This window comes from Oncorhynchus clarkii, chromosome 5 (assembly GCF_045791955.1).
Source record: "Oncorhynchus clarkii lewisi isolate Uvic-CL-2024 chromosome 5, UVic_Ocla_1.0, whole genome shotgun sequence".
Classification (NCBI taxonomy): Eukaryota; Metazoa; Chordata; class Actinopteri; order Salmoniformes; family Salmonidae; genus Oncorhynchus; species Oncorhynchus clarkii.
Window position 1 is genome coordinate 1488910 of NC_092151.1, and position 27974 is coordinate 1516883.

General features: G+C 43.9%; 1 protein-coding gene across 1 annotated transcript; it reads right to left on the reverse strand.

The window, feature by feature from the left end:
- LOC139408250 (Ras association domain family member 6) lies at window positions 1-27938 on the reverse strand. Its single transcript, XM_071151926.1, has 11 exons — window positions 27396-27938; window positions 26013-26088; window positions 24531-24609; window positions 13488-13642; window positions 13290-13393; window positions 8325-8527; window positions 3304-3405; window positions 3133-3184; window positions 2770-2888; window positions 2563-2660; window positions 1-2288 (listed from the first exon to the last, which is right to left on the reverse strand). Exons 2-11 carry the CDS (start codon window positions 26057-26059, stop codon window positions 2216-2218), a joined length of 1032 nt encoding a protein of 343 aa, XP_071008027.1. The 5' UTR covers window positions 26060-26088; window positions 27396-27938; the 3' UTR covers window positions 1-2215.
- Window positions 27939-27974: the final 36 nt, after the last annotated feature.

Below are 27974 nucleotides of genomic sequence, written 5' to 3' on the forward strand. Positions count from 1 at the left end.
GTTATGTTCACCAAGGTTGACGAAAAATTATTGTCCGGTACACAAGGTGCTAAACCCACCTCTGTACCGGAGAGTCCAACCCACCTCTGTACCGGAGAGTCCAACCCACCTCTGTACCGGAGAGTCCAACCCACCTCTGTACCGGAGAGTCCAACCCACCTCTCCGGTCTGTCCAGAAGGACATCATGGTCAACAGTCAGGAATGCACCATTTAAATACAAGGACATAGAGCTGTTTGGCATCTGTATTGGCTCTAGGATCATTTGCCTCTAACTAAGGCTGTCTCTCTGTTGGCTCTGGGATCATTTACCACTTGAACTACCGCTGTCTCTGTGCTGTGGTGGGCTGCAAAACCAGATTGGTATTTGTCAAAAATACAGTTGGCACTTTAAAAATCATTCAGCTGTTTGAAAAATTTTTTTCCAGGATTTTGGTTAAAAATGGAAACTATTTTGAAGAAGGTGGTGGGGACATACAGTATAGACGCCTCTGGTACTGTAAGACAATTAGGACCAATGGAGGTCAACAATCCTTTTGGGCAGATTGAATTCAGATTTCACATGCCGGGTCAAAACTGTCCCCTGGTCACAAATATTTTAAACTCTTCAAAACCACCCCTATGACCCCCAGTTAAGTCACGTCCTGTAATCACAGGAATCTGAAAATATATGTACGGCCTCCAGAAAAACATGAAGCATCCGGAGGAAGCTCCCAATGTAAATGACGCCACTGGCCAATATTAGGTAATTATAATCTTTGCTATGATCAGACAATCACTTTATAGGGCTTATTAAACAGTTAGTCCGGGACAAGTAATCTGATTGGTCAAAAGTACATTCCAGCCATGATGTTAGTGATCATAACACCTCCACCAGCCAGTTAGTTAGCTAGCCGCGTGTTATTGAAAAATGACTGAATCACTTCATGATTCAACAGTAACAAACTGGCAGCTAGCTAGCATTTATTTGTTGTGTTGTCAAGCCTCTATTACAGAAACAGGAGTTAGCTGTGTAGGTGGAGGGATGACAACTCATTCAGGAGCTAGCTGTTAGCTGTGTAGGTGGAGGGATGACTACTAGTTCAGCTGTGTAGGTGGAGGGATGACTACTAGTTCAGCTGTGTAGGTGGAGGGATGACTAATAGTTCAGCTGTGTAGGTGGAGGGATGACTACTAGTTCAGCTGTGTAGGTGGAGGGGTGACTACTAGTTCAGCTGTCTAGGTGGAGGGATGACTACTAGTTCAGCTGTGTAGGTGGAGGGATGACTACTAGTTCAGCTGTGTAGGTGGAGGGGTGACTACTAGTTCAGCTGTCTAGGTGGAGGGATGACTACTAGTTCAGCTGTGTAGGTGGAGGGATGACTACTAGTTCAGCTGTCTAGGTGGAGGGGTGACTACTAGTTCAGCTGTGTAGGTGGAGGGATGACTACTAGTTCAGCTGTGTAGGTGGAGGGATGACTACTAGTTCAGCTGTGTAGGTGGAGGGATGACTACTAGTTCAGCTGTGTAGGTGGAGGGATGACTACTAGTTCAGCTGTGTAGGTGGAGGGATGACTACTAGTTCAGCTGTGTAGGTGGAGGGATGACTACTAGTTCAGCTGTGTAGGTGGAGGGATGACTACTAGTTCAGCTGTGTAGGTGGAGGGATGACTACTAGTTCAGCTGTGTAGTTGGAGGGATGACTAGTCCTTCTGGTACCAAAAGGGCTTTCTATTAGATGCATCAGGTTCATTGAAAAATATTTCCATATTTAACTTTTTTCTACTTGTTGCTTTCAATTCATCACTGATCATCATCTTTCAGGTTGACATTGAACAATACCTTCCCTGGACATCTGTTTCCTCCTGCAGTCTTTCAGGTTTAGTTATGGTGTAGTATGCCTGAGTCCCAAATGGCACCCTATTCCCTATACAGCGCAACGTCCTGGTCTAAGGTAGTGCACTATATAGGGAATAGGGCTCTGGTCTAAAGTAGTGCACTATATAGGGAATAGGGCTCTGGTCTAAAGTAGTGCACTATATAGGGAATAGGGCTCTGGTCTAAAGTAGTGCACTATATAGGGAATAGGGTGCCATTTGGGACACAGATATTAGTTTAATCTTGAACATCCTCTTCCCTGGACACTATGTCCCTTCATGTATTCTGTGTACTGTTGTTCTGGTATGTGTTGTGTGAAGTCCAGTCTGTGTGAAGTCCAGTCTGTGTGAAGTCCACTCCTTACACCTCTGTCTCGGTCTTGGTGATCTTGGAGCTGAGAAGCTGAGACAAGACTATTTGCTGCTGGTTGTACCTATAGGACACAAAAATAGCACATCACCGTTTAACTACAGGTGACACATCACCGTTTAACTACAGGTGACACATCACCGTTTAACTACAGGTGACAGATCACCATTTAACTACAGGTGACACAGAATAAACACAGTACGGTTTAGAGTCCAGATTGACCCAGTTGATCTGACAGGGTTGATTTAGTGCATGTTAACCCAGAACCTAGTCTGAATGTTTCGGCCCCCCTCTACTTTAGGTAACAGTTAGGATAGTTTAACTCCTTCATAACTCACTTGGTGGTGATTCTCTGCACCGCTCTGTTCTCCTCTTCCTCCAGCTTCACTAGAACCCCCTCCAGGATGGGCAGCTCCAGATTGAGGTACTGGGCCACCTGGGGAGAGAGCAGAGCTAGTCATGGGCAGGGGGGTTAGTGCACTGTGTGTGGCTAGTGTCCAAAACTCATTCTGGCCCCAAAACCCTGCTGAAGGGCAGACACTCACATCGTTGCTGACTTCCTCTTCATCTCTGTCCATGAGGAACATCTTCATGATGGTCTCTGCTGGGCCCTGAACAAGCCTCTCCCACAGCGGCAGATCTGAGTCCGACAGCTTCTTCTTCTCTATAGGAGGAAACAGACACTATTAATTCTAACCCTGGAGAACCCTAACCCTGGAGAACCATAACCTTGGAGAACCCTAACAATGGAGAACCCTAACCCTGGAGAACCATAACCTTGGAGAACCCTAACAATGGAGAACCCTGGAGAGCCCCAGTTTACACCAATTATACCCCGTCCAACGTGTTAATGATGTCAGAAGGATAGCAGCATCAGTTGTGTTCTGGAAGAGAATGGCTCAACGTACCTCCACTTTGATGGACACAGTAGAGGGCAAACTCATTAGGATCATTTTCTATCTGCAACACAACATGGAAACACAGCAGTGAACCAGACACACGTACTATTAGAACCAAACCAGAAGACTTCCCCCAAGTGATCTAACAACAATACAACCTGGTCATTTGACATAATTCACCTTGAATTTCTGAAGGAGCTGTGATATGACCTGATGTGTTGTCATTTTGCTGTTGATACGGACGTTAGTGGATGTTCCATAGGTTGGAGTGAATATAGCCGTCTAGAGAGAGAGAGAGAAACAGAGACAGAGAGAGAGAGACACGAAGAGAGAGAAAGAGAGAGAGACACAAGAGACACAAAGAGAGAGAGAGAGAGAGAAACAGAGACAGACACAAGAGACACGAAGAGAGAGAAAGAGAGAGAAACAGAGACAGACACAAGAGACACAAAGAGAGAGAAAGAGAGAGAAACAGAGACAGAGAGAGAGAGAAACAGAGACAGACACAAGAGACACAAAGAGAGAGAGAGAGAGAGAAACAGAGACAGACACAAGAGACACAAAGAGAGAGAAAGAGAGAGAAACAGAGACAGAGAGAGAGAGAAACAGAGACAGACACAAGAGACACAAAGAGAGAGAGAGAGAGAGAAACAGAGACAGACACAAGAGACACAAAGAGGGAGAAAGAGAGAGAAACAGAGACAGAGAGAGAGAGAAACAGAGACAGACACAAGAGACACAAAGAGAGAGAGAGAGAGAGAAACAGAGACAGACACAAGAGACACAAAGAGAGAGAAAGAGAGAGAAACAAAGACAGACACAAGAGACACAAAGAGAGAGAAACAGAGACAGAGAGAGAGAGAAACAGAGACAGACACAAGAGACACAAAGAGAGAGAGAGAGAGAAACAGAGACAGACACAAGAGACACAAAGAGAGAGAAAGAGAGAGAAACAGAGACAGACACAAGAGACACAAAGAGAGAGAAAGAGAGAGAAACAGAGACAGAGAGAGAGAGAAACAGAGACAGACACAAGAGACACAAAGAGAGAGAGAGAGAGAGAAACAGAGACAGACACAAGAGACACAAAGAGAGAGAAAGAGAGAGAAACAGACAGAGAGAGAGAGAAACAGAGACAGACACAAGAGACACAAAGAGAGAGAGAGAGAGAGAAACAGAGACAGACACAAGAGACACAAAGAGAGAGAAAGAGAGAGAAACAGAGACAGAGAGAGAGAGAAACAGAGACAGACACAAGAGACACAAAGAGAGAGAGAGAGAGAGAGAGAAACAGAGACAGAGAAGCAGAGACAGAGAGAGAGAGAGAAACAGAGACAGACACAAGAGACACAAAGAGAGAGAAAGAGAGAGAAACAAAGACAGAGAAAGAGAGAGAAACAGAGACAGAGAAAGAGAGAGAAACAGAGACAGACACAAGAGACACAAAGAGAGAGAAAGAGAGAGAAACAAAGACAGAGAAAGAGAGAGAAACAGAGACAGAGAAAGAGAGAGAAACAGAGACAGACACAGAGAAAGACAGACGAGAGAGACAGACGAGAGAGACAGAGACAGAGAGAGACAGAGAGAGAGAGAGAGAGAGAGAGAGAGAGAGGAGAGAGACAGAGACAGTTTTAAAAAAACTTTATTGGGTCTGGGAACCCACAACACAATAAACACTCAAACAACCAAGCAGATCCTCTCAGTGAGGGGCCAACCAAGCAGATCCCCTCAGTGAGGGGCCAACCAAGCAGATCCCCTCAGTGAGGGGCCAACCAAGCAGATCCTCTCAGTGAGGGGCCAACCAAGCAGATCCTCTCAGTGAGGGGCCAACCAAGCAGATCCTCTCAGTGAGGGGCCAACCAAGCAGATCCCCTCAGTGAGGGGCCAACCAAGCAGATCCTCTCAGTGAGGGGCCAACCAAGCAGATCCTCTCAGTGAGGGGCCAACCAAGCAGATCCTCTCAGTGAGGGGCCAACCAAGGAGATCCCCTCAGTGAGGGGCCAACCAAGCTGCTTAGCATTGCTGACAGTCTGGCTAGACTGCAGAGTCAAACCCAGGAAGTCATTGCCCAGGCGATATTCTCCCACTCCATAATTGTAGATCAGTTCATCCACAAAGTCATCATCATTCTCTGGCCCAAAGCCTTGCTCTATTCTCCATCATAAGGGCCCTTACAAGTTGCCTTACATCCTTCTTCAAACTCTTTGTGACGCAAAATCTTCATTGTGATCACATCTAGATAAAAGGTAGCCATTTTGCTTCAGTCACCCAGTTTGAAAAGGAAAATCAAGGCTCGTCTCAAAGCCACTATACTCCAAGTGAGTTTGCTATGTACTATACGATTATTATATATCACACTCGGATTGTCCACGTTGATTAAGGATCCTTGCAATTGATTGTCAATATAGAAAAGAGACAACCAGAAGCCAGAAGAAAAAACCCACCCTAAAAGGATCATCATCATTGTTCTCATTTCTCTGAACCTGACCATGTTTCCCACTACCTTTTATTGCCGTAACAGCAGTAACACATTTCCTCAAGAGGAAACTCTTCTCTTCACACTCAACTGGTCTAACCCCACCATCTTCTGTAACACCACAGCTGACCTCACAAACTTATCAACATCCCAAAAAATCTGCCAATTTGACAGATTTCCCCAAAGTCTGATCCAGGAATCAATTTACCTCATCTACATTGTAAATTGAGTCGTCACCAGCTGCTATCTTATCAATAGAGATGTCCATATCCTTCTCCTGATCCTCCTCAACTGAGGCCACAGTCTGACTCCCCTCTGCCACATCCCTCTCAATACTCCCCACTTGCACCCCATCACTCGTACTGAGCATCTCCTCCACTACCTGGGAGACTAGCTCCACCTGAACCCCATCACGAGTACTGGGCATCTCCTCCACTACCTGGGAGACTAGCTCCACCTGAACCCTCTTCTGTACCCCATCACTCGTACTGGGCATCTCCTCACCAGTCTGGGGAAATGGCACCCCAAGATCCTTCCTTACCTCCTCCAACAATATTTTTCTGCTGAACATCAGACACTATGTTCCCCTCTGGTACAAGCAGCAAGTCAGTACCCTCAACATGGACAACTTGTTCCTCAGCAACAGGTGCTTGTGGCTGCTCTACCACTGTCGTCCCCACCTCTCCCTACATCAGTGGGCCCAGGTGTTACGATGCCCACCTCTCCCTACATCAGTGGGCACAGGCGTTACGATGCCCACCTCTCCCTACATCAGTGGGCCCAGGCGTTACGAGGACCACCTCTCCCTACATCAGTGGGCCCAGGCGTTATGATCCCCACCTTTCCCTACATCAGTGGGCCCAGGCGTTACGATGCCCACCTCTCCCTACATCAGTGGGCCCAGGCGTTACGAGGACCACCTCTCCCTACATCAGTGGGCCCAGGCGTTACGATGCCCACCTCTCCCTACATCAGTGGGCCCAGGCGTTATGATCCCCACCTTTCCCTACATCAGTGGGCCCAGGCGTTACGATGCCCACCTCTCCCTACATCAGTGGGCACAGGCGTTACGATGCCCACCTCTCCCTACATCAGTGGGCCCAGGCGTTACGATACCCACCTCTCCCTACATCAGTGGGCCCAGGCGTTACGATGCCCACCTCTCCCTACATCAGTGGGCCCAGGCGTTACGATGCCCACCTCTCCCTACATCAGTGGGCCCAGGCATTACGAGGACCACCTCTCCCTACATCAGTGGGCCCAGGCGTTATGATCCCCACCTTTCCCTACATCAGTGGGCCCAGGCGTTACGATGCCCACCTCTCCCTACATCAGTGGGCACAGGCGTTACGATGCCCACCTCTCCCTACATCAGTGGGCCCAGGCGTTACGATGCCCACCTCTCCCTACATCAGTGGGCCCAGGTGTTACGAGGACCACCTCTCCCTACATCAGTGGGCACAGGCGTTACGATGCCCACCTCTCCCTACATCAGTGGGCCCAGGTGTTACGAGGACCACCTCTCCCTACATCAGTGGGCCCAGGCGTTACGAGGACCACCTCTCCCTACATCAGTGGGCCCAGGCGTTACGATGCCCACCTCTCCCTACATCAGTGGGCCCAGGCGTTATGATCCCCACCTTTCCCTACATCAGTGGTTCCAGGCGTTACGATGCCCACCTCTCCCTACATCAGTGGGCACAGGCGTTACGATGCCCACCTCTCCCTACATCAGTGGGCCCAGGCATTACGAGGACCACCTCTCCCTACATCAGTGGGCCCAGGCGTTATGATCCCCACCTTTCCCTACATCAGTGGGCCCAGGCGTTACGATGCCCACCTCTCCCTACATCAGTGGGCACAGGCGTTACGATGCCCACCTCTCCCTACATCAGTGGGCCCAGGCGTTACGATGCCCACCTCTCCCTACATCAGTGGGCCCAGGCGTTACGAGGACCACCTCTCCCTACATCAGTGGGCCCAGGCGTTACGATGCCCACCTCTCCCTACATCAGTGGGCCCAGGTGTTACGAGGACCACCTCTCCCTACATCAGTGGGCCCAGGCGTTACGAGGACCACCTCTCCCTACATCAGTGGGCCCAGGCGTTACGATGCCCACCTCTCCCTACATCAGTGGGCCCAGGCGTTATGATCCCCACCTTTCCCTACATCAGTGGGCCCAGGCGTTACGATGCCCACCTCTCCCTACATCAGTGGGCACAGGCGTTATGATCCCCACCTTTCCCTACATCAGTGGGCCCAGGCGTTACGATGCCCACCTTTCCCTACATCAGTGGGCCCAGGTGTTACGAGGACCACCTCTCCCTACATCATTGGGCCCAGGCGTTACGAGGACCACCTCTCTGTACACCAGTGGGTCCAGGCATTATGAGGCCCACCTCTCCCTACATTAGTGGGTCAGGCATTACGAGGACCCTCTGTGCATCTCCCAAAGCCTCTACCACAAAAAAATCATCATTCATAGAAAAGAAAACCACCAAGAAAAGAAAACAAGAAAGATTACACAGGCGATCTAACTCCAGACACCGCTCACAAAATTCCCAGCATGCACTAAACACTCCCAGCATGCAAAGAAAGAAAGAAAGAAAGAAAGAAAGAAAGAAAGAAAGAAAGAAAGAAAGAAAGAAAGAAAGAAAGAAATTTGATGGATCAAATCATGTCCTAGATAGGTAATGATCAGGTCAGTTCTCTCATTGACGTTACCTTGTAGTTATAGAAGTGTCCGTTGATGGAGAAGCAGTGTTGCCTGTTTCTCTCTCTCTGTGAGGGACTCCTCTTCACCCTCCTCTTCACCAAGGAAGCATCACTCATACAGCGGATCAGGTTGGACTGCTCCTCCTCCACCTCTGTCTTCTGCTTTGTGGGGGTGGGACGCAGCGTACAGCTTTCATAACTCCTGTAGCTCCCTGGACAGTAGAGTTGGGCGATATTACCTCACCCTTTCCCAATCCCCTCCAACTCACAAGACAGGCAATTCTCTTAACCTCATCTTTACTAGTCTCTGTTCTCCTACTAATCTCACTGTGACCCCCTCCAGGTCTCTGTTCTCCTACTAATCTCACTGTAACCCCCCTCCAGGTCTCTGTTCTCCTACTAATCTCACTGTAACCCCCCCGGTCTCTGTTCTCCTACTAATCTCACTGTAACCCCCCTCCAGGTCTCTGTTCTCCTATTAATCTCACTGTAACCCCCCTCCACATCTCACTGTAACCCCCCTCCAGGTCTCTGTTCTCCTACTAATCTCACTGTAACCCCCTCCAGGTCTCTGTTCTCCTACTAATCTCACTGTAACCCCCCTCCAGGTCTCTGTTCTCCTATTAATCTCACTGTAACCCCCCTCCACATCTCACTGTAACCCCCTCCAGGTCTCTGTTCTCCTACTAATCTCACTGTAACCCCCCTCCAGGTCTCTGTTCTCCTACTAATCTCACTGTAACCCCCCCGGTCTCTGTTCTCCTACTAATCTCACTGTAACCCCCCTCCAGGTCTCTGTTCTCCTACTAATCTCACTGTAACCCCCCCAGTCTCTGTTCTCCTACTAATCTCACTGTAACCCCCTCCAGGTCTCTGTTCTCCTACTAATCTCACTGTAACCCCCCTCCAGGTCTCTGTTCTCCTATTAATCTCACTGTAACCCCCTCCAGGTCCCTGTTCTCTGTTTCGACCCTACTCCACTCCCATTCCGCATCTTATGACTCGCACTCTCCCCTTTCCTCCCAGCTGGGTCGGCCTTCCGCTCCTGCTACGTCGCTGAGTGACTCATTGTGAAGCTTACAGAACAGGGCTGCGGGCAGCTGAGCAAATATTTTTTTAAATACTAAACTTCCCGAGGACCTATCATCCTTTCACTCCCCCCTGTCTCTTTCTGTTCCTCTGTATCTGCTGCTAAAGCCACTTTCTACCATTAAATGTCATGGTTCTACCCTGAAACTATTTTCTACCTTCTCCTCCATCCTTAATCCCCCCCCCCCCCTCTCTGCAGGTGACTTTTAGTCAATGACTTTGAAAAAAAGATTGACGATATCTTTTACTCATTCACATCCTATTGATCATCCCCTCCTCTCTTCTCCGGACCCTCTCTGGAGACCTCCCATTCCTCACTTCCCTCATCAACTCATCCCTCACCAGTGGTTGCGTCCCCTCTGACTTAAAAATGGACAGTTGCTCCCCTTCCCTTTTAGTTGTTCTTAAACGTTTGACTAGTGGTGTAAATATACAGTTCCAGTCAAAATGCACCTACTCATTCATGGGTTTCTTTATTTTCTACATTGTAGAACAATAGTGTAGATATCAAAACTATGAAATAACACATCGAATTATGTAGTAACCCAAAAAAATGTAAACAAATCTAAAACATTTTTTTTAGGTTCTTCAAAGTAGCCTTGATGACTGCTTTGCACACTCTTGGCATTCTCTCAACCAGCTTCATGAGGTAGTCACCTGAAATTCATTTTAATTAAGAGGTGTGCCGTAAAGTTATTTTGTGGAATTTATGTCCTCCTTTATGCGTTTGAGCCAATCAGTTGACTTGTGACAAAGTAGGGGTGGTATACAGAAGATAGCCCTATTTGGTAAAAGACCAAGTCCATATTATGGTAAGAACAGCTCAAATATACAAAGAGAAACGACAGACCATCATTACTCTAAGACATGAAGGTCAGTCAATACGGAAAATGTCAAAAACGTTGAAAGTTTCTTAAAGGGCATTCACAAAAACCATCAAGTGCTATGATGAAACTGGCTCTCATGAGGTCCATCACAGGAAAGGAAGACGCAGAGTTACCTCTGCAGAGGATAAGTTCATTAGAGTTACCAGCCTCAGATTGTAGGTAAAATAAATTCCTCACAGAGTTCAAGTAACAGACACATCACAACATCAACTGTTCAGAGGAGACTGCGTGAATCAGGCCTTCATGGTCAAATTGCTGCAAAGAAACCACTACTAAAGGACACCAATAATAAGAAGAGACTTGCTTGGGCCAAGAAACACAAGCAATGGACATTAGACCTGTGAAAACCTGTCATTTGGTCTGATGAGTCCAAATAAAAAAAAATTGGTTCACCGCAGTGTCTTTGTGAGACGCAGAGTAGGTGGACGGATGATCTCCACATGTTCCCACCATGGAGGAGGAGGTGTGATGTTGTGTGGGTTCTTTGCTGGTGACACTCAGTGATTTATTTAGAATTCAAGGCACACTTAATAAGCATGGCTACCACAGAATTCTGCAGCGATATACCATCCCATCTGGTTTGTCCTTAGGACTACCATTTGTTTTTCAACAGGACAATGACCCCAAATACACCTCCAGTCTTTGAAAGGGCAATTTGACCAAGAAGGAGAGTGATTGAACTCTGCATCAGATGACTAGGCCTCCACAATCACCCAACCTCAACCCAATTGAGATGGTTTGGGATGAGTTGGACCGCAGTGAAGGAAAAGCAGCCAACAAGTGCTAAGCATATGTGGGAACTCCTTCAAGACTGTTTGAAAAGCATTCCAGGTGAAGCTGGTTGAGAGAATGCAAATGCAAGAGTGTGCAAAGCTGTCACCAAGGCAAAGGGTGGCTACATTGAAGAGTTTAAAATATATTTGGTTTTGTTTTAACACTTTTTTGGTTACTACATATCTCCATATGTGTTATTTCATAGTTTTGATGTCTTCATTGTTATTCTACAATGTAGAAAATAGTACAAATAAAGAACAGCCCTTGATTAAGTAGGTGTTCTAAAACTTTTGACTGGTACGAAATATACATATATATATTACACATCATAATGTTTTATGGGCAAATAATCACGATCGGATAAGGGTTGACATCTCACAGCCTTATAATACAGAGCTTTCAATAACCCCTGTATCCTGAGACAGAATAGGTGTACGGTATCCATATTAGGACAGTCTCAGCAAGAGATGTTTCAGTCTCAGCAGGAGTTGCAACTGTCTCATGACTCATTCGTTAAAATGACGTTGTCCTAATATGGACACCGTACAGCAAATTTAGTTCATTTCTCTATGGAGACATTAATTGGAGATTAATTTAGACCTTCAATCAACTATTCATTCAACTGATGGATTTAGTGTCAATGAACTGAAGGGAAATACCTGCAGTGTGGTTGTTAAGGTGAGTTTACCTGCAGTGTGGTTGTTAAGGTGAGTTTACCTGTAATGTGGTTAGGGTGAGGTTACCTGCAGTGTGGTTGTTAAGGGGAGTTTACCTACAGTGTGGTTGTTAAGGGGAGTTTACCTGCAGTATGGTTGTGAAGGTGAGTTTACCTGTAATGTGGTTAGGGTGAGGTTACCTGTAATGTGGTTGTCAAGGTGAGGTTACCTGTAATGTGGTTAGGGTGAGGTTACCTGTAGTGTGGTTGTTAAGGTGAGGTTACCTGTAGTGTGGTTGTAAAGGTGAGGTTACCTGTAGTGTGGTTAGGGTGAGGTTACCTGTAGTGTGGTTAGGGTGAGGTTACCTGTAGTGTGGTTAGGGTGAGGTTACCTGTAGTGTGGTTGTTAAGGTGAGGTTACCTGTAGTGTGGTTGTTAAGGTTAAGGTGAGGTTACCTGTAGTGTGGTTAGGGTGAGATTACCTGTAGTGTGGTTGTAAAGGTGAGGTTACCTGTAGTGTGGTTAGGGTGAGGTTACCTGTAGTGTGGTTCGGGTGAGGTTACCTGTAGTGTGGTTGTTAAGGTGAGGTTACCTGTAGTGTGATTGTTAAGGTTAAGGTGAGGTTACCTGTAGTGTGGTTGTAAAGGTGAGGTTACCTGTAGTGTGGTTAGGGTGAGGTTATATGTAGTGTGGTTAGGGTGAGGTCACCTGTAGTGTGGTTGTTAAGGTTAAGGTGAGGTTACCTGTAGTGTGGTTAGGGTGAGATTACCTGTAGTGTGGTTGTAAAGGTGAGGTTACCTGTAGTGTGGTTAGGGTGAGGTTACCTATAGTGTGGTTCGGGTGAGGTTACCTGTAGTGTGGTTGTTAAGGTGAGGTTACCTGTAGTGTGGTTGTTAAGGTTAAGGTGAGGTTACCTGTAGTGTGGTTGTTAAGGTGAGGTTACCTGTAGTGTGGTTGTTATAGTTCAAATCAAATCAAATCAAATCAAATGTAGTTATATAGCCCTTCGTACATCAGCTGATATCTCAAAGTGCTGTACAGAAACCCAGCCTAAAACCCCAAACAGCAAGCAATGCAGGTGTACAAACACGGTGGCTAGGAAAAACTCCCTAGAAAGGCCAAAACCTAGGAAGAAACCTAGAGAGGAACCAGGCTATGTGGGGTGGCCAGTCCTCTTCTGGCTGTGCCGGGTGGAGATTATAACAGAACATGGCCAAGATGTTCAAATGTTCATAAATGACCAGCATGGTCCAATAATAATAAGGCAGAACAGTTGAAACTGGAGCAGCAGCACGGCCAGGTGGACTGGGGACAGCAAGGAGTCATCATGTCAGGTAGTCCTGAGGCATGGTCCTAGGGCTCAGGTCCTCCGAGAGAGGAGTTAGTTAAGGTGAGGTTACCTGTAGTGTGGTTGTTATAGTGAAGGTGAGGTTACCTGTAGTGTGGTTGTTAAGGTGAGGTTACCTGTAATGCGGTTGCTATAGTTAAGGTGAGGTTACCTGTAGTGTGGTTGTTATCGTTAAGGTGAGGTTACCTGTAATGTGGTTGCTATAGTTAAGGTGAGATTACCTGTCGTGTGGTTGCTGGTCTCCTCTGCAGGATGCTGCTTGTTGGTCTCCTCTGTCTCATTGATCTGATGGAGATCTTCAAACTCCCCCCATCGTGTCATCCCCCTGACAGACAGAGAGGGTTTAGCCTGAGTGATGCTTGTATTACTCCATTTTAACTATGGTATTGACATAATGCATGATAAAGGTCAAAGGTAACCTCTTGCGTCCATGAGGACTGACTGGACTGACTGGGTCAGGTGACAGGAGGCTGGTGAATGGTTGTTGTTTGTCATCCTGTATTTTGAGCCTGATGGGCTGCCGTACTCCCCAGGAGATAGTCAGGAATCCCTCGAACACCACCTCTCCATCTCTCTAGTGGAGATAAACACAGTTCTTAGTCTTAACATTTCAAATATAACATATACTGTATGTTGATTAGGTTTTAACGGTACAGGGGTCCAGAACTGTAAACACGTTGGTTAGGTTTTAACGGTACAGGGGTCCAGAACTGTAAACACGTTGGTTAGGTTTTAACGGTACTGAGCTGTCAACACGTTGGTTAGGTTTTAACAGTACAGAGCTGTAAACACGTTGGTTAGGTTTTAACGGTACAGGGGTCCAGCGCTGTAAACACGTTGGTTAGGTTTTAACGGTACAGGGGTCCAGAGCTGTAAACACGTTAGTTAGGTTTTAACGGTACAGGGGTCCAGAGCTGTAAACACGTTAGTTAGGTTTTAACAGTACAGGGGTCCAGAGCTGTAAACACGTTGGTTAGGTTTTAACGGTACAGGGGTCCAGCGCTGTAAACACGTTGGTTAGGTTTTAACGGTACAGGGGTCCAGAACTGTAAACACGTTGGTTAGGTTTTAACGGCACAGGGGTCCAGAGCTGTAAACTGAGCTGTTTTTTGGGTGGTTAAAAAGTGGTAATTAGATGCATCTATCGTCCACCCGATTCTGACATTGGTCGTTTCACTGATATCCTTGCATCAACCTTGGATTTGATTGGGTGATTAATTTCTATTGGATGTTTTCAACATAAGTGAAATTAAAAATGAGAACCACTCACTGACACCTGATACTCCATCTATCTGTGTCCCCTCATCTATAAGACCACAGACTGACCAGTTCACCTGTATCCCCTCGTCTATAAGACCAAAGACTGACCAGTTCACCTGTATCCCCTCATCTATAAGACCACAGACTGACCAGTTCACCTGTATTCCCTCATCTATAAGACCCCAGACTGACCAGTTCACCTGTATTCCCTCATCTATAAGACCACAGACTGACCAGTTAACCTGAATCCCCTCATCTATAAGACCACAGACTGACCAGTTCACCTGTATCCCCTCATCTATAAGACCACAGACTGACCAGTTCACCTGTATCCCCTCATCTATAAGACCACAGACTGACCAGTTCACCTGACACCCTTATTGATCATATTTTTACTAATTCTTTGAATGATGTGGCTAATACAGGTATACTGTATTCTGACATTTCTGACCACTTTCCAATTTTCCACTTCTTTTTGGCAGTTGGACATGAACAGATGGGAATGATTAGTAGCATTAAGGGTAGAATATTTAACTAAAGTAATTGTGAGCTCATTAAGATGTTGATTGATGATATTTCATGGTAAAATGTTTATAATCAGGCTGATGTGGAGTCTGCTTTACCTGACTTTTCTCACATCATTTAATTGTGTATTTCCCCACTGCTTTCCCTTAGTCAAACCATGTAAGAGAGCACAAGAAGGTTTCAGGAGACCTTGGTTTACAACCGGTCTCAAAACATTCTCTGCACATTACAAAAAGTGTATGAGCAAATTTAATCTCTTACTTCGGATATCCCCAAAAATATATTTTCCTAACATATTCCAAGAATCCTTAAATAATATATAAAGTCAACTTGGAAAATCATCAATCAACTGTTGAATAAGAAATAGGCATCTACAACTATTCCATCTCAATGTATTGTGGGAAATAAGACCGATATTGATCTTGACTGTATTTCATGTTAATTTAAAAACTTTTTTGGTGAATGTTGGTTCCTCTCTGTCAAAGAAAATAGAGAACTGATGTAAATCTCCTGGATTACATTAAGGGACATGTCCCTCTTCTGCTTCTGTTTGATCCTCCTGGTGTAATGGAGGGGATGGAAGTAATTGGTAACTTAGAGATATCAGCAGCAGGTCATGATGAGATTGGTGCCTCTTTGGTGAAATCAGTGTCTCATGATTGCTGAGCCTCGAATGTATATTTTCACCAAATCATTGCAAACTGGTAATGCTCCTAAAGATTAAAAAAATTGCCAAAGTTATCCCCCTCTATAGATTTGGGGATCCCAGATTGTTTTTACAAATTACCACCCCATATCAGTACTATGTTTTTCTAAAATCCTAGAAACATGGTGTATAAGAGAATGTTAATTATAATGAATTTAAGAGAATGTTGAAGCATTTAAATCAACCCTGTATTCTATATTCTGTATTCTATATGAGAACGAATATGGTTTTGGTAAAAACCACTCCACAGATGTGGCTCTTTAGCAACTCGTTGATAAAATCTTTACTGCCCTTTAAAACAATGAATACGGTCTTGGCATATCTTGATTGGCGCTCTTGATATTGATCCAAATGTTGGTCATGAAATATTACTTTCCAAATTGCATTACTACAGTTTCATGGTTATACATATAATTATACAGCTCATTCTGAAAGTATTCTAACCCCTTCCCTTTCCCACGTTTTGTTTCAGCCTTATTTACAAATGGAGTCAATCATTTTTTTACATTTAAAAAAGAAAATCCTTTACACACAATACCCGATAGTTACAAAGTGAAAACAGGTTTAAATAATTTGTTTCACATTTATAAAAAAAAATGTTTTAAAATGGATTTACATAATAATTCAGACCCTTTGCTATGAGACTCGAAATTGAGCTCAGGTGCATCCTGTTTCCACTGATCATCCTTGAGATGTTTCTACAACTTGATTGGAGTCCACCTGTGGTAAATTCAATTAGTAGGATATGATTTGTAAAGGCAAACACATGTCTTTATAAGGTTCCACAGTTGAGAGCGCATGTCAGAGCAAACACCATGCAATGTTGAAGGAATCGTCCGTAGAGCTCCGAGACAGGATTCTGTCGAGGCACAGGTCTGGGGAAGGGTACCAAAAATGTTCTGCAGCATTGAAGGTCCTCAAAAACACAGTGGCCTCCGTCATTCTTAAACGACAGAAGTTTGGAACCACCAGGACTCTTCCTAGAGCTGGCCGCCCGGCCAAATTTAGCAATCGGGGGAGAAGGGCCTTGGTCAAGGCGGTGACCAAGAAACCGATAGTCACTCTCTCAGTTCCTCTGTGGAGATGGGAGAACCTTCCAGAAGGACAACCATGTCTGCAGTACTCCATCAATCAGGCCTTTATGGTAGTGGCCAGACATAAGCCACTCTTCAGTAAAAGGCACATGACAGCCCGCTTGGAGTTTGCAAAAAGGTACTTAAAGGACTCTCAGACTATGTGAAATAATATTCTCTGGTCTGATGAAAGATTGAACTCTTTGGCTTGAATGGCAAGCATCACATCTAGAGGAAACCTGGCACCATCCTTACGGTGAGGCACGGTGGTGGCAGCATCATGCTGTGGGGATGTTTTTCAGTCATAGGGACTGGGAGACTAGTCAATATCAAGGGAAAGATGAACAGTGCAATGTACAGAGAGAAACTTGATGAAAACCTGCCCCAGAGCGCACAGGACCTCAGACTGGGGTGAAGGTTCACCTTCCAACAGGACAACGACCCTAAACACACAGCCAAGACAACGCAATAGTGGGACAAGTCTCTGAATGTCCTTGAGTGGCACAGCCAGAGCCCGGACTTGAACCCGATCTAACTTGAACCCGATCTAACATCTCTGGAGAGACCTGAAAATAGCTGTGCAACGACGCTCCCCATCCAACCTGACAGAGCTTGAGAGGATCTGCAGAGAAGAATGGGAGAAACTCTCCAAATACAGGTGTGCCAAGCTTGTAGCGTAATACCCAAGAAGACTGGAGGCTGTAATCGCTGTCAAAGGTGCTTCAACAAAGTACTGAGTAAAGGGTCTGAATACTTATGTTAATGTGATATTTCAGTTTTTTATATATATATAAATTAGCAATAAAATTCTAAACTTGTTTTTGCTTTGTCATTATAGGGTATTGTGTGTAGATTGATGAGCGAAAAAAACATATTGAATCCATTTTAAAATAAGGCTGTAACGTAACAAAATGTGGTCTGAATACTTTCCGAATGCACTGTCGTTATGTTTATGATAGAGAACAATTTGTTTATGCAAATGGATGTGCATGTACCAGGGCCAAGATATCCTGTGGCGTCCCACAGGGTATGATCATTGGACCTTAGTTATTCCTAATCTCCATGACCTTGCTGCTGTATCTTCTACCGTACTTCCCATTCTCTTTGCTGAGGAAACCAACTGGATTTATCACACTAAAATGAATGAAGCCAACTGGATGTATCACACTAAAATTAATGAAGCCAACTGGATTCATCACACTAAAATTAATGAAGCCAACTGCATTTATCACACTAAAATGAATGAAGCCAACTGGATTTATCACACTAAAATGAATGAAGCCAAATGCATTTATCACACTAAAATGAATGAAGCCAACTGGATTTATCACACTAAAATTAATGAAACCAACTGGATTTATCACACTAAAATTAATGAAGCCAACTGGATTTATCACACTAAAATTAATGAAGCCAACTGGATTTATCACACTACAATTAATGAAACCAACTGGATTTATCACACTAAAATTAATGAAGCCTACTGGATTTATCACACTAAAATTAATGAAGCCAACTGGATTTATCACACTAAAATTAATGAAGCCAACTGGATTTATCACACTAAAATTAATGAAGCCAACTGGATTTATCACACTAAAATTAATGAAGCCTACTGGATTTATCACACTAAAATTAATGAAGCCAACTGGATTTATCACACTAAAATTAATGAAGCCAACTGGATTTATCACACTAAAATTAATGAAGCCTACTGGATTTATCACACTAAAATTAATGAAACCAACTGGATTTATCACACTAAAATTAATGAAGCCAACTGGATTTATCACACTAAAATTAATGAAGCCAACTGGATTTATCACACTAAAATTAATGAAGCCAACTGGATTTATCACACTAAAATTAATGAAGCTTACTGGATTTATCACACTAAAATTTATGAAGCCAACTGGATTTATCACACTAAAATTAATGAATCCAACTGGATTTATCACACTAAAATTAATGAAGCCAACTCAGGAATGGATATATTTCTGAATGGTTCCAGAAAAACAAATTATATTTAAATATAAAAAAGATCTAACTGTATTGTATTCACTAGTAAGAATAAGAAAGATTGTAAAAAAAAAGAAAAAAGAGCCAGAATCTCAATTGGTGGCAATGAAATGGACCAAGGCACATCCACTAGATTTGTCTGAGTTGTAATTAATGAGAAGGTATCCTGGAAAAATCATTCTCATTCAGTCTGAAGTGAAGTGAAGAAATGTGTTGGTTTCATCAGAAAGATTTCTGGTTTGGTTCATCAGGCTTGCTTCCTAACTCTTTACTGTAGCTTCATTTACCCATATCTCATTTACTGTAATATTGTCTGGGCCAGTACATTTGCCTCCTACCTACACAAATTACTCACCATACAAAATATATTTGCAAGACTAGCCACCTCTAATTACGTGGCTCCATCTGCACCTTTGTTTAAGAAACTCTATCTTGCCTATTTACGACATTAATGTACGCCAATTATAAATTTTAATCTGCAAATACTCATACCTCCCAGACAGTTTAACAAAACTCTCCAATGGATTGTACCAGGTCCCAGACAGTTTAACAAAACTCTCCAATGGATTGTACCAGGTCCCAGACAGTTTAACAAAACTCTCCAATGGATTCTACCAGGTCCCAGACAGTTTAACAAAACTCTCCAATGGATTCTACCAGGTCCCAGACAGTTTAACAAAACTCTCCAATGGATTCTACCAGGTCCCAGACAGTTTAACAAAACTCTCCAATGGATTCTACCAGGTCCCAGACAGTTTACCTAAACCCTTCAATGGATTCTACCAGGTCCCAGTTTACGTAAACCCTTCAATGGATTCTACAAGGTCCCAGTTTACCTAAACCATTTAATGGATTCTACCAGGTCCCAGTTTACCTAAACCCATCAATGGATTCTACCAGGTCCCAGTTTACCTAAACCCTTCAATGGATTCTACCAGGTCCCAGTTTACCTAAACCCTTCAATGGATTCTACCAGGTCCCAGTTTACCTAAACCATTTAATGGATTCTACCAGGTCCCAGTTTACCTAAACCCTTCAATGGATTCTACCAGGTCCCAGTTTACCTAAACCATTTAATGGATTCTACCAGGTCCCAGTTTACCTAAACCCTTCAATGGATTCTACCAGGTCCCAGTTTACCTAAACCCTTCAATGGATTCTACCAGGTCCCAGTTTACCTAAACCATTTAATGGATTCTACCAGGTCCCAGTTTACCTAAACCCTTCAATGGATTCTACCAGGTCCCAGTTTACCTAAACCCTTCAATGGATTCTACAAGGTCCCAGTTTACCTAAACCCTTCAATGGATTCTACCAGGTCCCAGTTTACCTAAACCCTTCAATGGATTCTACCAGGTCCCAGTTTACCTAAACCCTTCAATGGATTCTACTAGGTCCCAGACAGTTTACCTAAACCCTTCAATGGATTCTACCAGGTCCCAGTTTACCTAAACCCTTCAATGGATTCTACCAGGTCCCAGTTTACCTAAACCCTTCAATGGATTCTACCAGGTCCCAGACAGTTTACCTAAACCCTTCAATGGATTCTACCAGGTCCCAGTTTACCTAAACCATTTAATGGATTCTGCCAGGTCCCAGTTTACCTAAACCCTTCAATGGATTCTGCCAGGTCCAAGTTTACCTAAACCCTTCAATGGATTCTACCAGGTCCCAGTTTACCTAAACCCTTCAATGGATTCTACCAGGTCCCAGTTTACCTAAACCATTTAATGGATTCTGCCAGGTCCCAGTTTACCTAAACCCTTCAATGGATTCTGCCAGGTCCAAGTTTACCTAAACCCTTCAATGGATTCTACCAGGTCCCAGTTTACCTAAACCCTTCAATGGATTCTACCAGGTCCCAGTTTACCTAAACCATTTAATGGATTCTGCCAGGTCCCAGTTTACCTAAACCCTTCAATGGATTCTACCAGGTCCCAGTTTACCTAAACCCTTCAATGGATTCTACCAGGTCCCAGTTTACCTAAACCCTTCAATGGATTCTACCAGGTCCCAGTTTACCTAAACCCATCAATGGATTCTACCAGGTCCCAGACAGTTTACCTAAACCCTTCAATGGATTCTACCAGGTCCCAGTTTACCTAAACCCTTCAATGGATTCTACCAGGTCCCAGTTTACCTAAACCCTTCAATGGATTCTTCCAGGTCCCAGTTTACCTAAACCCTTCAATGGATTCTACCAGGTCCCAGACAATTTACCTAAACCCTTCAATGGATTCTACCAGGTCCCAGTTTACCTAAACCCTTCAATGGATTCTTCCAGGTCCCAGTTTACCTAAACCCTTCAATGGATTCTACCAGGTCCCAGACAGTTTACCTAAACCCATCAATGGATTCTACCAGGTCCCAGTTTACCTAAACCCTTCAATGGATTCTACCAGGTCCCAGACAATTTACCTAAACCCTTCAATGGATTCTTCCAGGTCCCAGTTTACCTAAACGCTTCAATGGATTCTTCCAGGTTAATTCTGAAATCTATCTATATAACACCAGACACTGTGATAAACTTCACCCTCCCCACTGCTCTGGAATTCCAAACTCTGGAATTCTTATCTTCACATTGTCAAACTCAGTAACCAAAACTCAGTAATCTCCATGAAGACTGGGGGTCAACCTGATGAACCAAACTACTCAGTAATCTCCTCCATGAAGACTGGGGGTCAACCTGATGAACCAAACTACTCAGCAATCTCCATGAAGACTGGGGGTCAACCTGATGAACCAAACTACTCAGTAATCTCCATGAAGACTGGGGGTCAACCTGATGAACCAAACTACTCAGTAATCTCCATGAAGACTGGGGGTCAACCTGATGAACCAAACTACTCAGTAATCTCCTCCATGAAGACTGGTAAGCCTGATCAACCAAACTACTCAGTAATCTCCTCCATGAAGACTGGGGGTCAGCCTAGTGAACCAATGAAGACTGTGGATCAGCCTGATGAACCAAACTACTCAGTAATCCCCTCCATGAAGACTAGGGGTCAGCGTGACGAACCATGAAGACCGGGGGTCAGCCTGATGAACCAAACTACTCAGTAATCGCCTCCATGAAGACTTGAGGTCAGCCTTATGAACCAAACTACTCAGTAATCTCCTCCATGAAGACTGGGGTCCCAGACAGTTTACCTAAACCCTTCAATGGATTCTACCAGGTCCCAGTTTACCTAAACCCTTCAATGGATTCTACCAGGTCCCAGTTTACCTAAACCCTTCAATGGATTCTACCAGGTCCCAGACAGTTTACCTAAACCCTTCAATGGATTCTACCAGGTCCCAGTTTACCTAAACCCTTCAATGGATTCTACCAGGTCCCAGTTTACCTAAACCCTTCAATGGATTCTACCAGGTCCCAGTTTACCTAAACGCTTCAATGGATTCTACCAGGTCCCAGTTTACCTAAACGCTTCAATGGATTCTACCAGGTCCCAGACAGTTTACCTAAACCCTTCAATGGATTCTACCAGGTCCCAGTTTACCTAAACCCTCCAATGGATTCTACCAGGTCCCAGTTTACCTAAACCCTTCAATGGATTCTACCAGGTCCCAGACAGTTTACCTAAACCCTCCAATGGATTCTACCAGGTTCCAGTTTACCTAAACCCTTCAATGGATTCTACCAGGTCCCAGTTTACCTAAACCCTTCAATGGATTCTACCAGGTCCCAGTTTACCTAAACGCTTCAATGGATTCTACCAGGTCCCAGTTTACCTAAACCCTCCAATGGATTCTACCAGGTCCCAGTTTACCTAAACCCTTCAATGGATTCTATCAGGTCCCAGTTTACCTAAACACTTCAATGGATATTACCAGGTCCCAGTTTACCTAAACCCTTCAATGGACTACCAGGTCCCAGTTTACCTAAACCCTTCAATGGATTCTACCAGGTCCCAGTTACCTAGACCATTTAATGGATTCTACCAGGTCCCAGTTTACCTAAACCCTTCAATGGATTCTACCAGGTCCCAGTTGACCTAAACTCTTCAATGGATTCTACCAGGTCCCAGTTTACCTAAACCCTTCAATGGATTCTACCAGGTCCCAGACAGTTTACCTAAACCCTCCAATGGATTCTACCAGGTCCCAGTTTACCTAAACCCTTCAATGGATTCTACCAGGTCCCAGTTTACCTAAACCCTCCAATGGATTCTACCAGGTCCCAGTTTACCTAAACCCTTCAATGGATTCTACCAGGTCCCAGTTTACCTAAACCCATCAATGGATTCTACCAGGTCCCACTTTACTTAAACCCTTCAATGGATTCTACCAGGTCCCAGTTTACCTAAACCATTTAATGGATTCTACCAGGTCCCAGTTTACCTAAACCGTTCAATGGATTCTACCAGGTCCCAGTTTACCTAAACCCTTCAATGGATTCTACCAGGTCCCAGTTTACCTAAACCCTTCAATGGATTCTACCAGGTCCCAGACAGTTTACCTAAACCCTTCAATGGATTCTACCAGGTCCCAGTTTACCTAAACCATTCAATGGATTCTACCAGGTCCAAGTTTACCTAAACCCTTCAATGGATTCTACCAGGTCCAAGTTTACCTAAACCCTTCAATGGATTCTACCAGGTCCAAGTTTACCTAAACCCTTCAATGGATTCTACCAGGTCCAAGTTTACCTAAACCCTTCAATGGATTCTACCAGGTCCCAGTTTACCTAAACCCTTCAATGGATTCTACCAGGTCCAAGTTTACCTAAACCCTTCAATGGATTCTACCAGGTCCCAGTTTACCTAAACCCTTCAATGGATTCTACCAGGTCCCAGTTTACCTAAAGCCTCCAATGGATTCTATCAGGTCCCAGACAGTTTACCTGAACCCTTCAATGGATTCTACCAGGTCCCAATTTACCTAAACCCTTCAATGGATTCTTCCAGGTTAATTCTGAAATCTATCTATATAACACCAGACACTGTGATAAACTTCACCCTCCCCACTGCTCTGGAATTCCAAACTCTGGAATTCTTATCTTCACATTGCCAAATTCAGTAACCAAAACTCAGTAATCTCCATGAAGACTGGGGGTCAACCTGATGAACCAAACTACTCAGTAATCTCCATGAAGACTGGGGGTCAACCTGATGAACCAAACTACTCAGTAATCTCCTCCATGAAGACTGGGGGTCAGCGTGATGAACCATGAAGACCGGGGGTCAGCCTGATGAACCAATGAAGACTGTGGGTCAGCCTGATGAACCAAACTACTCAGTAATCCCCTCCATGTAGACTGGGGGTCAGCGTGATGAACCATGAAGACCGGGGGTCAGCCTGATGAACCAAACTACTCAGTAATCTCCTCCATGAAGACTGGAGGTCAGCCTTATGAACCAAACTACTCAGTAATCTCCTCCATGAAGACTGGGAGCCAACCTGATGAACCAAACTACTCAGCAATCTCCTCCATGAAGACTGGGGGTCAGCCCGATGAAGCAAACTACTCAGTAATCTCCTCCATGAAGACTGGAGGTCAGCCTGATGAACCAAACTACTCAGTAATGTCCTCCATACAGCTTAACTCTCACATTCACATTTAAACAAAAAAATACATATTTTTTTGTGATTATTGATTTATACATTCATAATTAGTTGTTTGTGTTCTCTGTTGTAACAAACGTGTTTAATTGTTGTACTTGTGTATATAGTTTTGGTTTCATATCAGCCCTTGGGTTTCACCACACTGGTGTTTGTATTTATTAGTTCTTATTTTCAAATAAATTCAACTTTAACTAAAATGTAAACTGCAGAAGTTTGATTTAATTAGTAAATATTTTAATTGTTTTTATTACGTGTTTCCTTTGCTGCAAATAAAACATGTAAATAATTCAATGGAGCAGCGAGGGTCAACCTACCTCATAGAAGACAAGATGCTGCTGGGTCTTGTCTTTCAGAAAACAGTTGTATGTGTTCAGCAATGACAAGAACTCAGCCCTGTCAGAAACACAAGGTACACAGTAAATCAAGGATAGTTAAAAAAAAATATATTGTTAAATTGACTCTATTGGGAGTTATCTAATCCCTCAAGAGAGTGGTACACTGCCTGGAGTTTATTATTTTAACTAGGCAAGTCAGTTAAGAACAAATTCATATTTTCAATGACAGCCTAGGATTAGTGGGTTAACTGCCTGTTCAGGTGGCAGAACAACAGATTTGTACCTTGTCAGCTCCGGGGTCTGAACTCACAACCTTCCAGTTGCAGTCCACTGCTCTAACCACTAGACTACACTACCACCCCAAAACATTTAAGTTAATGCTGATAACTGGAGTTCATTGGGACGGAGTACTTTTAACTCCATTAAGTAACCAGAGACAGGGAGTTAAATCTATGGAGTTATCCACAGATGTGGGATTGGCCTCATTGTCAATCCCACATGCTCTGTTGCAGGCAGATTTTTTTTTAATTGTTTATTTCAATATCTGTGTTTTTTGATTTTATGCTACACAAAAAGGTAAGAAACCATTTTTTTCTAAACTAATCCAATCTGAAAGTGAATGGATTTATGAAAACCGTTAGTTAGATAAATGTTCCAGATGACATGGTGACAGGCATTTGAAATGAAAGTTGTGAGTGATCTAAAAGTAATGAGATATTTGTTGTGAGTGAGCTAAAAGCAGGAGCTATTTGTTGTGAGTGAGCATAAAGCAGGAGCTATTTGTTGTGAGTGATCTAAAAACAGGATATATTTGTTGTGAGTGATCTAAAAACAGGATATTTGTTGTGAGTGATCTAAAAACAGGAGATATTTGTTGTGCGTGATCTAATTAAGAATTTGTTCTTAACTGACTTGCTTAGTTAAATAAAGGTTACATTTAAAAAAACAACAACACTGAAAATAGTGAAATGGCAGTTGGAGTTCAATTTAATCAACTCTCTGAGAGTTTGATATTTGCTCCATTTACCATCGTTTAACTCCAAAAATATCAACACCATGACCAGAGTAGTTTTAACACAATATAAGGGTTGGACCATATAAACCCCAAAATACTGTTTAATTTAACTCCATAGGAGTTGAATTAACTCTTGCAATTTCACTGTGTATGTTTAATAGTGAATTGTTAGAATGCCAAAACATTCTGGAGTAACATCCAAGATATTAGTTTGGATATAAAGCACAAGATAATACACAGCTGAGATATACAGTGTGAAAACTGAAAGCACAACTCTCCTTTGTTATAGCTCACTTGGTTGTTATGTATATACAGTATCTCGCTTGGACTTTTGAACTCTAATTTAGACTTCTAGTTCCTTCTCAAGCCTTCTGTACGGACCTTCACGTATTATATCATCTTGGAACAATCAACAGAGTCAGTAAAAAAACACAGTAATGACATACCTTGACAGCACTCGCCCGTCTCTCATAACTACATGTGTATTCATCATGGAGTCATGGATTCAAACCCGATAGTCACCTGCAAGGACAAATATTAACCGTGTTATTAACCCAGTAAACACGTTAACAATCCTTCTACGTCTGAAACAAATGGCTGCAGTGCATTTCATTGTAACATGTTTCCACTTCAGAAATCATCTGTATTCTATTGGTCAGAGTAATGTTGTTGTGTCAGACAGCGTTCTGATAGTTGAGACTCTCCCAAATGGCATGTTATTCCCTCTATAGTGCACTACTTTCGACCTAGACCTACACACTTTATAGGGAATAGGGTGACATTTGGGATGCTAAAACAGTATCCTAATGCCTCCCCTCTATGTCTAAACCTGTGCTGGTTGTTGGAAAGGAATCCAAACTATTTAAAACCAACAGCTGCCAGCGATACAGTCAGTCAGTCCGTCAGTCAATCAGTCAGTCAGTCAGTTAGTCAGACAGTCAGTCAGTCAGTCAGACAGTCAGTCAGTCAGACAGTCAGTCAGTCAGTCAGTCAGTCAGTCAGTCAGAGAGTCAGTCAGTCAGTCAGTCAGAGAGTCAGACAGTCAATCAGACAGTCAGTCAGTTAGTCAGTCAGACAGTCAGTCAGACAGTCAGTCAGTCAGTCAGTCAGTCAGAGAGTCAGTCAGACAGTCAGTCAGTCAGACAGTCAATCAGACAGTCAGTCAGTCAGACCATGCTTAAACATAGTGAATAGAGCAACCCACTAAACACTAACCCAGATGAAGCCTCTTAACTCTCCCTCTCACTCATTCTTTATCTCTCTCTCTTTCTCTAAATAATGTCTCTGCTGAGAGATTTAATACGTGCCTCAGTCGGTAGACTACTTCAGAGGGAGTGGCCTGGCTCTGTCTGAACCTGTGTGTTGTAACTTTCACAGTGCGTCCTCTCAGCAGAGAGAAAAGACCTTGGAACCAGGGACCCAACGGAAACATTCCAGAGTCAACAGCAGCAGTACTTTCAACAGAAATGAATTGTCCCTGTTTGTAACATCCAATCCTGTGAGCTCTTAATAACATGTAGCCGGAGGGGCGTTATACTGGTCTGCCTGCCTGCCTGCCTGCCTGCCTGCCTGCCTGCCTGCCTGCCTGCTCCACACCACACCAGTTTAGAGGATAGACTCTTTCAAAACAACATGAGTAGCCCTCACTGTATTCACATCATTAATGAGACAAGTTATCAATTCATGTCTTTGTCTACACTTTTACAGACTGACTTTTCCCTACTCAAACACATGCAAATGAGAAGCATTTGATTACGGCAGGAATACGAACTCTGGCCGATTCATTATTTGTTTACGAAGCACACATATACAGCACAATAATAACTCACCTTCTTACAGCCTGAATTCTGTGTGATTGAGCTGCTAGCCAGGTCATCATCCCTCCATACTGGTGTTGTAATTCCCCGTGTCTCTTCCTGTGTGTGTTCCTGTGTCTCTTCCTGTGTGTGTTCCTGTGTCTCTTCCTGTGTGTGTTCCTGTGTCTCTTCCTGTGTGTGTTCCTGTGTGTGTTCCTGTGTCTCTTCCTGTGTCTCTTCCTGTGTCTCTTCCTGTGTCTCTTCCTGTGTATGTTCCTGTGCCTCTTCCTGTGTCTCTTCCTGTGTCTCTTCCTGTGTCTCTTCCTGTGTCTCTTCCTGCGTGTATTCCTGTGTATTTTCCTGTGTCTCTTCCTGTGTCTCTTCCTGCGTGTGTTCCTGTGTCTTTTCCTGTGTCTCTTCCTGTGTCTCTTCCTGTGTCTCTTCCTGTGTCTCTTCCTGCGTGTATTCCTGTGTATTTTCCTGTGTCTCTTCCTGTGTCTCTTCCTGCGTGTGTTCCTGTGTCTTTTCCTGCGTGTCCAGAATGAGAAGCACGTTGACGTTGTGAAGTGAAAGAGAAGAGCGTGGAGGCAGAAAAGGAGTTAATCATTACAG